General features: G+C 39.6%; 1 protein-coding gene across 1 annotated transcript in view; it reads right to left on the reverse strand.

Annotated features, from left to right (window-relative positions):
* The window catches only part of ERICH6B (glutamate rich 6B), a 224,478-nt gene that overhangs the window by 101,205 nt on the left and 110,823 nt on the right, over positions 1-12,450 (reverse strand). The window contains exon 9 of the mRNA XM_063444714.1: positions 5,085-5,230. Coding sequence (XP_063300784.1) covers positions 5,085-5,230 — 146 coding nt within the window. The remainder of the gene's footprint in view (positions 1-5,084; positions 5,231-12,450) is intronic.

Below are 12,450 nucleotides of genomic sequence, written 5' to 3' on the forward strand. Positions count from 1 at the left end.
CTGAGTCGGACTGGAGCTCTCTGCCCTTTACCAATCCATCCATCTGGCCCATCAAGACTCACTCTCATTTCATCAGTCCATAAAACCTTAGAAAAATCAGTCTGGAGATATTTCTTGGCCCAGTCTTGACGTTTCAGCTTGTGTGTCTTGTTCAGTGGTGGTCGTCTTTCAGCCTTTCTTACCTTGGCCATGTCTCTGAGTATTGCACACCTTGTGCTTTTGGGCACTCCAGTGATGTTGCAGCTCTGAAATATGGCCAAACTGGTGGCAAGTGGCATCTTGGCAGCTGCACGCTTGACTTTTCTCAGTTCATGGGCAGTTATTTTGCGCCTTGGTTTTTCCACACGCTTCTTGCGACCCTGTTGACTATTTTGAATGAAGCGCTTGATTGTTCGATGATCACGCTTGAGAAGCTTTGCAATTTTAAGAGTGCTGCATCCCTCTGCAAGATATCTCACTATTTTTGACTTTTCTGAGCCTGTCAAGTCCTTCTTTTGACCCATTTTGCCAAAGGAAAGGAGGTTGCCTAATAATTATGCACACCTGATATAGGGTGTTGATGTCATTAGACCACACCCCTTCTCATTACAGAGATGCACATCACCTAATATGCTTAATTGGTAGTAGGCTTTCGAGCCTATACAGCTTGGAGTAAGACAACATGCATAAAGAGGATGATGTGGTCAAAATACTCATTTGCCTAATAATTCTGCACTCCCTGTAGTCAAGTGCTGATCTAGTAGGTTATTGATTGTCACTGGAGATAAGTATCCGAATCTTATGCTGATGTTGCATTTTCAGTAACTCAGGAGAAATGATGCTAGCGATTCACACAATGCAGAGAAATGTCCTCATATCCCTCAGAGATAGGCAATTATCAAATAGTTTTCATTCTTGAATGGGGAAGGATGTCCCTCCATTATTCTTTTATGAGCCTCTACCCCACTGTCCATGGTAGCAAGTCCCCACCTAGTTTTTTTTTTGTTTGCTTCTTAAAGTCCTCAACCGCTGGCCACGAATGGGGGAGGGAGGGAAAAGGGTTGTTAGACAGTGACCTGTGCACCTGTGCATTGTACAAATACAATGGGTGTCTTAATGATCCACTATTTAATGTTATAATATTTAATGCTATAATCCCTAAAATGGATCCTCACTTAACAGCTATAAATACATAGAATTGATGTTTGTTGAAGTAATGAATTCTAAAGCAAAGATTATACATACAAAATGTAAACAGAAGAAATTAAAAAAATGAGGGCAGCACAACAGAAATTTATGTGCACAAACAGTGCTACAATGGTTTTATTGAAGGACCAAGTATAATACAGCAAATGATTTGAGTAGCACACTTTCTCAATGCATCTGGTCCTTCCTTTGTAGAACTCCTTACGTATTTACCACCCACAACCTTCAGTATGTGAAGTACTTACCACCCACAGGCTCCAGAGACATTCTAGCAAAGCTGCACTATTTTCATATTAGAAAACTGATTCTTTTCTCCAACAGTGCCCAAAAGAACAAATCTGATAAATACAAGGATATTCAAATTTACACCGATGTCTACAGAGACAATGAGCATTCTGGGAACTCACAGAATTACTTCAGAATCACCAGATGCCCTGCTGGTGGGACTTCCCAGATAAGCTCTTGATATTGAAGGATGGCAAGTTGGTCCATCAGTCGGGCTGCTGACCGGAGTCCCAACAGAAAAACCCACGGAAAGTCTTGCACTGCTTCTAGAGTGAAAGACTTCTAAGCTAAAGAAGGCCTCCTCGAAGGCTGAGTCAGACAGTTTGCTCATTAGAGCTTGTTTAAATGTTTCTTATTGTCAGTTTAAATGGATTGGCTTAGATTTTGTTTAGTATGCCCTCTGAAACATTCAATCCGTGTAATTTTGAAATATAATGAATAGAGGTATTACGGAGTATACCCCTTACATACCACAATACAATGACAATATTTTACAACCTTTCATACCTAGTAGGCCTCAGGGTCATCTACCCATACAATCCACTGGATGTAACTCGACTCCTAACTCCTTAGAATAAAAAAAAAAAAAAAAAACAATCCAGCACTATATAGGCTGGGTCCACAATTACAAATTTGAGTTGGAGGGCAAGCTAGTTAAATGTAGCAACAGTCCAACGCAAGATGATGGTAGAGATGCTTGTACACAAGTAATAGAACACGATAGATGCCATTACAAAGTGTCTGCTACAAAAAAAGTTACAATGCTTAAAAACATATCATTTTTAGGTGTCTAGATTATAGCCCAGAGGGCAGATAAGTCACTTTTGATGAGGGGTTAGTGGGTGGTCACCACAGGTATAGTGTGTTTCAACCCACAATGTTTTTTGTCACCAAAGGTAGAAACACAAAAGGCTGATTTATCTTTTAAAAAAGACAGAGCCTCCCAGGCAGACACTTCGAGCCACTATCTGCGGTCTCTACAACCCCAAGAACTATTATACCACTGGTGTTACTCATAAATGGAACTATATAAATATGATGTTTGTATTGTTATTTTTATTTATGCTTTTGGGTTACTGGACTTTTAATGTGAAATTGTTGTTTCTCGGTGGATGTCCGCTAAACACTCCCAAACCCTCAATCACTTTTTAGCAACTTATTCCATGGGTTCGCACAGGTTTAAAAGCATATATTCAGCTTACACTCAAGCAGCAAATCTTGTTACTAGTTGGGGTACAGCACAGCCCCAGGATCAAATGTCCCTCATAATTTCCCACAGCATGATTCAAAACACACTTTTATACACAGTTACATTTTATGAAGATCTACTTTTATAATGTGAGGGTCTCAACACTCCTTTTAAAAAATCTTTAAAGAGCCAAAGCAGACATAATTTGCCTGCAATAGACGCATTTCAAGAAAGGCACAAACCCCTCCATAGGCTTTGCTCCATTGGCAACTCCATTAACAACAACTAAACTTATACAGGTACGAGTGACTATATTGTTTTATGGATTACATTGCTATTTACTATTTGTGGTGAAGTATATAGGCAACAAGCTGGAAAATGTTTCTTGCTGAATTTTAATTGTGTGTACCCATGTCTGTGCAGATGCCACATATTGTTTTCTGTGGACTGCCTGACAGACCTATAATGGGCATTTTCAGAGAGACTTGTCTGTCTGAATGGCTGACATTACAGTAATACTATTAACAGTAACTATCAATACATTATCACGTAGTAATACTGTAATGTACTGCTATAAACCATGAGAGGGAGGCTGCGCTGTACCAAAATTATTGAGAAACAACTTCAGGTTTACATTCGCACAAACATTCAGTGCGCACAAAATGGTAGATCGGGAATACATTTTGCACAAGAGAAAATTTCTGGGCGCACCAACAAGAAAAATTAGAAGGAAAATTGACCTCAGGGACTCAAGAGTCAAATTGGGGATTCCAGCAGGCATGGAATAAATATATGGGAAATGATGTATCCCCTGAAACTTGGAAGGCTATTATTGTGTGCCTCCCATATGGAACCAACACAAAAACTATTTGTGGCAGACCGCCTGGTACCCCCACTAGGTACCTCCACCAAGCACGCTCCCTAGCTGTTGCCGGGACACCATCAGCACTTCAGCTCCTAGCCACAGCAGCTTGGCTGGGGTCTCGCCATTTCTTCCCACCCTGCGACAGGGTCCCAGAGTCTAGTGATTAAAGCTCTCCTGCAAAGAGTATAGCTGTTTAGCCTGTACACCCAAACACTAGTCGAAATGAGTTGTGTGAAGGGTGTAAAGGAACTGGTTTATTATGGTCAAGTTGCCTGCTTGCATACACAGCCCCAGCATTGGGTCTCCATTCAATGCAAGACAATCCTCTCCCATATATCTCTGTGACTGGGAGATAATTGCGTTAAAGACCAGTAAGCTAATCATATCCCAGGAACAGAGAGGCAAACATAAAATATAAAAACATAAAAGTACCCCAAAACATGCAGCCGCAATACGGGGTGCTCTGCCTGGCTCTTATGTAGCATTTGTGCCCCTTAGGCTCATGTACCTTACGTCCAAAAAGTGCTCTCCTGGCAGGATGCAGAGTTGTTCAAAATCCCGGACCAAATTGTCCGTAAGCTGCGGGTCACCTCATGCCGAAAACAGTTCAATAACATTCGTGTGTTATTCGCGCTGAGGTGACCGGGAACCCACAAAGTCCTCATGCCAAATTTAGTTCCATAACGATCATGCCTAAGTTCCGCTGAGGACAATTCGTGGGTTTCTTCATGCGAACCTTATGTTTTTGTCTATGCTATGTTACCTTTACTTTTATTTGTATTAATATGATTGATGCAGTAACTATGGATGCTACATACCTGCTATGTAGACTGTACTGTAAAAAACAATCTGACAAAAAGTTACCATGAGTTTCTAAGTTACACCTTGTGTATTAATGTAGATATGCTGTGTGTGCATCCATTTATGTATTGCTTGATGCTCATTGTCTTAAAAAAAAAACAAAAAAAAAAACAATAAATCTCAGGTTAAAAAAAAAACTATTTCAGAAGGGGGGAGGTCATGGCATTGCCTTCCCCCGTCCCCTCTAAGTTAGGCCAACCTCATCTCTCTCCTCTACCCATGGCTAGGATTCCCACCAATAATAAAACACTACCTACTACCTCGGTCTGATAATAGTGAGGGATGGTTCAATAAATTTAATACCTGAGTGTAAACAAACTCCATATTTACCTTCAGAAACCTTCTTTCTGTTTAGGCCTTCTTTTCTACATCCCCTGAAAAGTCTAAATAAAAATCCATCCATGATAATGCTACTAGTAAAAGCAAAGTAAGCCCTGCAAGATCTCCATGCAGACTGAGCTTTGAATGTGGGAAAAGCCTTCATAAAGTATTCCCCCAAATGTTTTTATACTTATGATATACATGTGTTTTTATTAAATCATAATGTATTTTTAATGAGACCAATGAATACGATTTAGTTCATTATGTCTCTAATGGCCCCTGGTTATTAAAATCTGAAAATGCAAACATGGAAAAAACAATTTTTAAACAATGCTTTATGAATAAATACAACGATTTGTATGGACTCAAAATACTTACTCTTCCTTCAGTTTCTCCAAGTTGTCTCGGTCTTCATCAAATTGAGCAAGTTGCCTAATTGTTTCTTCTTGCTCATAACTATTGGACTCATCTCCATCCATGATAAAATGCTGAAATAATAGTTGGCGTTTCTTACAGCAAAATAACTATAATACAAAGAGGAGAAACATGAAATGTTCAGCAGGGGAAACAAAACAACAGTTTTCTTTGTATTCGGCATTCAATGTTTCAGCTGAATAATAAATACTTTTGCTTCCATAAATGTTATACTAAATGGGAACACACTACACAATTAAAGGATCCCTATAGGGCCAGAAACACAAACATGTATTGCTGACCCTATACTGCTAAACCCACCATTTCGGTGGCTCGACCCCCTTAGGCCCCCCATAAAAGTTTAAACTCACCTTATTTCCAGTGCCCTGAGCCAGGAAGCCCCTCCAGTGGCCATCTAAGGAGTGGCCACTTGGAGGTGTCCCTAGGGGCAATGTAAACACTGCCTTCTCTCTGAAAAGGCAGTGTTTACATGAAAATGCCTGAAGGGAGCCATTATACTCACCAGAACAACTACATTAGGCTGTAGTTGTTCTGGTGACTATAGTTTCCCTTTAAAATGGCAAACAAACCTTTAAAACAATTATTTTGACAGCTGACTACTGTCAAAATAATTCAATTTCAGAAACGTCCAATTTCATAAACTGGATGTCGCTGGGGGAACTAGAGATCTAGCGCTAGAGGCAACCTGTTGGGGTTATACCATTTTAGAATGTTTAACCCCTTCAGGTAAGAGAGCATTTTGGGGGGAGTGGTGGGGGGGGTGGGGGGGGTTGATCATAGTGGCACATATCAGACAGAGCCGGTGTAAGGATTGTTTTATTTTATTAAAATGGTCCTTTTTGCTCAAATACAATCACTGATACTACATACATATACAGACACACACACATACACTCACTCACACTCAATGGTCCACACAATCACACACTGATCCAGACACACAGACTGACCGAAGCACACACACAAACACTGATCCAGACCCACACACACTGACCCAAGCAGACACACACGCATAAAATACTGATCCAAACACACACGCAACACTGACCCAAGCAGACATACTCGTATAAAATACTGATCCAAACACACAAGCAACACTGACCCAAGCAGACATACACACACTGATCCAGACACACACAAACACTGACCCAAGCACACACACACACTCTGACCCGAGCAGACACACACACATAAAATACTGATCTAGACACACAAGCAACATTGACCCAAGCAAACACACACACACACTGACCCAAACAGACACACATCCCTCACTTGCCTTCATTTCAATGGTCTCTCCGTGGGTCCCAGTCCAGGCCTGCCTGCCTTGACTCTCTGTTAGCTCTGCTCCCGCTATCCTTACACCCACTTGACCCCAAGTACAGGGCAAGGGATAGGAGCGATTGTACAATGTGCCCGTGCACTGCAGGCATATGAGAGGTGTGTAGGGGATGCGGCACTCTGATGTTTGTGTGCGGAGGTTAAAGGCACCGGGCGCTAGTCTGCCGCTATGTAAGTGCTCCCTAGCGCCCAGTGCCATGACCTGCGGCACACAATATAGAATGTGTCCCACATAGAGGGGCACTTCTTATGGGCGCCCCCCTTAAAAATCGCCCTAGGTGGCTTCCTAATTGGCCTATAGGAAGTGATTTTTGATCTCCCTGATATCAGACTTCAAAGATGTCCAGCAAAATTAAAATGTGTATGTATGAAAACCCAAAAGGGAAAAATAATCACAAACTTTGACATAAACTGGTGAGAAAATAGCAGAGCAATACATCACAATATACATGATTTCAGATAATGGATGATTTTTAGGAATCCTTTGTGAAGAGCATTGTTATCAGAGAAAATCAGCATGGTTCTATAAAACATAAGTCATGTCAAACTAAATTAATTGCATCCTACAAAGAAGTAGGTAGAAGAATAGACCAGTGTTGCAGTGGATGCGTTAGGTCAAACTGTGTTTTGTTTGTGCTTATTTTGATGGTTTTAAGCATACATGTAAGATTTTACTTTATTTATAATACAAAATTTGACCTGCTTTTGACCTCCCGCTATCTGTGCCCCTAAATATTGTTAACACTGAGACACTGAAATAATCAGAAGACACATGTAGACTGGCAGGGCTCGAGTCCTGCAGGAACGCGTGGGAACGGTGTTAGACCTGCCCTTTGGTTATTACACAGCACTCTGAGTTCTAAACACCTTCCCCCTCCTCCCCCCCCAAAAAAAAACTGCCCCAAACAAACAAAAAATCTGGGATGGCTGAGCATGCTCAGAATTGTAATCCAACAACAGCAATCAGTGAGTGTGAGTGTTCAGTCTCCAGGCTGGTTAACATACAGTGAAGTTGTGAATTGAATATGCTCACGCAAATCCTCACACTTTCTATCGACCTTCATACTTTGAATCTATGTGGCTACTGTGTTTACAATTTAACATAACATCGAGCTGCTAGAAAGCTTAATGAGTCATTGTAACCTGTCCGTTCCCTCGACATCGCTTACCAATGAACATAGCATCCAGCATTCCAAGGCAGCGGAGGATCAGAACGTTCCCCCCCCAAAATAAAAAATCATGCAGCTTTTAATGATCATGATGGATTAAGGTAATGCGCTTTTCGATGAGAGACATTTAACTATTTCCATGACCACTGATCATTAGTTTTTACTTGGTCCCACAAACGCACCTGTACCTGCCTTGATAAATATTACCTTTTAGTTCGTATTGTGATTCTGCTATTTACTTTGTATGTTTAATTGCCTATTTTAGTCATGATTTTAAAGGCAAATGCAAATATTACAAGTTTTAGAATTAAATGTTGAATTTCTTAAACTGTGTACTTTGTCTTTAAGAGATATTGCAAATTGACACGGTGTTTCATAGATGTTTCTTTAAGCAATAACCACAGTGCAAAATATGTTTACGCCATTTTGTCCCAGACGAATTACAAAAACAATAATGCATAAACAAGCTTCAAGGCTATACTATGACTCTTTCAGTACACAATATACTGTGGTAACCCCAAGTTAATGGAACTTCCCCAAATCCGGGAATCTCCCACGACTGTGCACTTACGTCTTAGTATGAACAACAGATAAGCTATTCAGACTTTGGGAAGCCATCTTGTCCCAAGTTGGTGGAAGTTCCCCAGGTCCGGGAGTTTCCCATGACGTGTGCACTTGCTTTGTGAAGTGAGGCCCGAGAGTGATGGGTGTTTCTGCAGGATGGTAAATGCAGTCTTCACTGAGTTGATTGTGAAGTGAGGCCTGAGAGTGATGGGTGTTTCTGCAGGATGGTAAATGCAGTCTTCACTGAGTTGATTGTGAAGTGAGGCCTGAGAGTGATGGGTGTTTCTGCAGGATGGTAAATGCAGTCTTCACTGAGTTGATTGTGAAGTGAGGCCTGAGAGTGATGGGTGTTTCTGCAGGATGGTAAATGCAGTCTTCACTGAGTTGATTGTGAAGTGAGGCCTGAGAGTGATGGGTGTTTCTGCAGGATGGTTAATGCAGTCTTCACTAGTGAGGCCTGAGAGTGATGGGTGTTTCTGCAGGATGGTAAATGCAGTCTTCACTGAGTTGATTGTGAAGTGAGGCCTGAGAGTGATGGGTGTTTCTGCAGGATGGTAAATGCAGTCTTCACTGAGTTGATTGTGAAGTGAGGCCTGAGAGTGATGGGTGTTTCTGCAGGATGGTAAATGCAGTCTTCACTGAGTTGATTGTGAAGTGAGGCCTGAGAGTGATGGGTGTTTCTGCAGGATGGTAAATGCAGTCTTCACTGAGTTGATTGTGAAGTGAGGCCTGAGAGTGATGGGTGTTTCTGCAGGATGGTAAATGCAGTCTTCACTGAGTTGATTGTGAAGTGAGGCCTGAGAGTGATGGGTGTTTCTGCAGGATGGTAAATGCAGTCTTCACTGAGTTGATTGTGAAGTGAGGCCTGAGAGTGATGGGTGTTTCTGCAGGATGGTAAATGCAGTCTTCACTGAGTTGATTGTGAAGTGAGGCCTGAGAGTGATGGGTGTTTCTGCAGGATGGTAAATGCAGTCTTCACTGAGTTGATTGTGAAGTGAGGCCTGAGAGTGATGGGTGTTTCTGCAGGATGGTAAATGCAGTCTTCACTGAGTTGATTGTGAAGTGAGGCCTGAGAGTGATGGGTGTTTCTGCAGGATGGTAAATGCAGTCTTCACTGAGTTGATTGTGAAGTGAGGCCTGAGAGTGATGGGTGTTTCTGCAGGATGGTAAATGCAGTCTTCACTGAGTTGATTGTGAAGTGAGGCCTGAGAGTGATGGGTGTTTCTGCAGGATGGTAAATGCAGTCTTCACTGAGTTGATTGTGAAGTGAGGCCTGAGAGTGATGGGTGTTTCTGCAGGATGGTAAATGCAGTCTTCACTGAGTTGACATGTTCAGAAAGGGTATGTTAACCTATTAATGATATTTGCAAGCATTTCATTTCATCTTATAAACTCTGCTATAATGGATTTTATATGTCTATATTTATATTTTTATATAATAAATATCTAAAAGACAAAAACTATTGCTTCCAAGACAATCCTTATTTTATATTGTATTCTCAATTATTTACATATGTTAAATAGATAATCTCTTACTAACTATATAAAATTATGGCTAAGATATCTGTATGGTTAGCCCTACTAAGTTCTATGCTTTAAGACATTATAGTGGTAATGTTCCATATAGAATGAATGAACTGTACAGAGTTATGTGACTGCCAAAGCTTCAACTACTCCAAGAGTATCCTTTACCAGCCTGCACACTGTATCAGCAAGCAAAAAAATTGTTGAACAAATCCTAGTTAATATTGGTCAGTTTGTGCTTGGTACCTAATTAAGAGCTTATTTTTCCCCACAATCCCTTAGGCATTGCTTTTTCTTCAAAGCCCTCACCGATGAGAGGTATATCTTCAAGATGTCTGCAGGCTGTTTTTATACATTTTTTCTTATAGTTTTCCATCCAGCCTCATTTGAACAATCGTATTAATCTCCAGCCAAGTGCATGCATGTAAAACATTGATGAAATAGAGCAAATGTATTGAGAAACTGGGAGCTCTATGGCTAATGCAACTGTGGTTGTCTGTCGGCTTTGAATCCACACACAATTCACTAACTGGCAGACACGATGCTGGGCTTAGGTTTAGGAACATATCCTTGGCTTAAAAACCAGAGATAGTTTTCCATCAACCATGGTGGTATTGTGATACCGATATCTGTCAGTCTTCAAAACTAATTTGTCTGTAGGTGTCTTAAACAGGATGCTTTTCTGCACCGTTTATAATCAAAATAATTTTTATGTTGTTTTGTTAAAAATGTTTTAATTATTGTTATTATTATGATGTTATTATTTATATAGCAGAAAAAGAGAAGGCGTATACCGCGCTTATTGTTTTAAATGTAAAATATACAAAAAATACATACATATGTTCTTGGATATTCCAATTAATCGTGACCTCAAAGAGAAATAGAAATAAAAAGATAATAGCGCAATACAGCAAATGTTGTTTAAAAAATAGATGATAAGTAACTAAGTACAGTCCACTCACATGAAATAGAGCTATAACAGAGCTCTACTGTAAAGCGCTTGGACGGTACAATCCCCGTCTTTGGATTAGTGGTGGTTGCCGCAGATGTTTTCAAGGTGCCATGTGTGTAGTTGGTATAAAAAGAAAAGATAGCAGCAATATGGTGAAGTAAGTCCAAATGGTAAAATAGATAATAAATAGTAATGTACTTACACTTTCCAGAGCATGTAACCTGCTCTAGTGTAAACAGCTTAGGTGGTATGATCCCCACCAAGGATATACAGGATACCAGGAAATGAAGATTATAAGTCTAGAAAGTAACTTAAAAGTATACTTTAATATAAACAAACTAAACAATGAAATCTAAAATATAGATATAAAATATAGTCCCACTTAATGCGTTTCGCCTAATAGGCTTCTTCAGAAGTGTGGTGTGAAGTTCAAACAGTCCGTTTATATATCTTCATTGATGAATAGATGATTTCCTGGTGAGATGACTTCCGGGTTTCGGCTTTTTGCTGACACGCATGCGTCGGACCGGAAGTGGCGCGACATCCGTGTCGCACCGGAAGTGATGCGATGTTCCAATTCAGGCCGGGAATGGCCGCGGCGTATCCATAAGGGGAGGGGGGAGCGTGATATCGTGACGCTTTTGGGACGCACGCATTACCAGGAAGTGGTGTGCGTAGCGTTCCAGACGTCACTCACCCCAAAGTCCAGTCTAAAAAAGAGTATGGGCTGTAGTAATGGGAATATGGCGTGGCGGCCATATTTGATAAGGGCAATAGTCCGTGGATATAAAAAAAACACATAATAACACAATGTTAGATGATAAAAGTGATACAAGCAATGTATATAGGGAAGGTAAACACTATAATAATATATAATAACATTAATAAAAGCAAGGATCATATAGTCAGAATATACACAGGGATAAAGGGGCAGCCTCACTAAATGGTGAATATCTCTGAGATGGATTTGGTGACAATAGCTTATACAGATAAGACTGATTATCATACACAATTCTCTGGATATAAATATTGAGAATAAGTGCACCCAATTTATAGATATTAGGGCATATTCTGAGAAAGGATGGACAAAAAATAGTGGAGTGAGAAAAAGTATATAAATAAAAACTTATAGCTTAAAACTATAGTATAAAAAATAATATATATTAAAACTTTATATATTTAAAAAATATCAAAATATCTGATAAGGAAAAATAAAAATAAAAATATATAGAATAAAAAATATTATTAAAAATTTATTTAAAAAACTTTAATTAAGAATATAATAATAAGAAATTATAAAAAAATAAACAGATCGAAGTCCACATTCAGCCCCTAGTTGGTATACCCATTGCAATTCAGTTTGTCCAATCTTTCTTATAATATCTCCCCCTCTCCAGTGGTTTTTCACTATTTTAATTCCAATAAAAGTAAGGTGTTTAGGGTCATTGTTGTGCATGCAGAAGTGTGCTGGTATTGAGTGGTTTTGTACACCTTTTTCTATATTTCTGCAATGTTCTGCAATTCTGTTTTTTAATGGTCTAATCGTTCTGCCCACATATTAAAGGCCGCACGAACATTCTAGTAGATAGATAACATTTTTGCTATTGCATGAAATAACCTCTTTTATATTATATATTTGATTTGTATTATTTGATTTAAACTCAGTAATAGTTATTTTAGTATTTTTTGTTTTCTTACATGCCATACAACAGTTACATTTGTAAAAACCTTTTTTGTCCATAAAATTATTTATCTTATT

The sequence above is a fragment of the Pelobates fuscus genome, chromosome 1 (genome assembly GCF_036172605.1).
Source record: "Pelobates fuscus isolate aPelFus1 chromosome 1, aPelFus1.pri, whole genome shotgun sequence".
Classification (NCBI taxonomy): domain Eukaryota; kingdom Metazoa; phylum Chordata; class Amphibia; order Anura; family Pelobatidae; genus Pelobates; species Pelobates fuscus.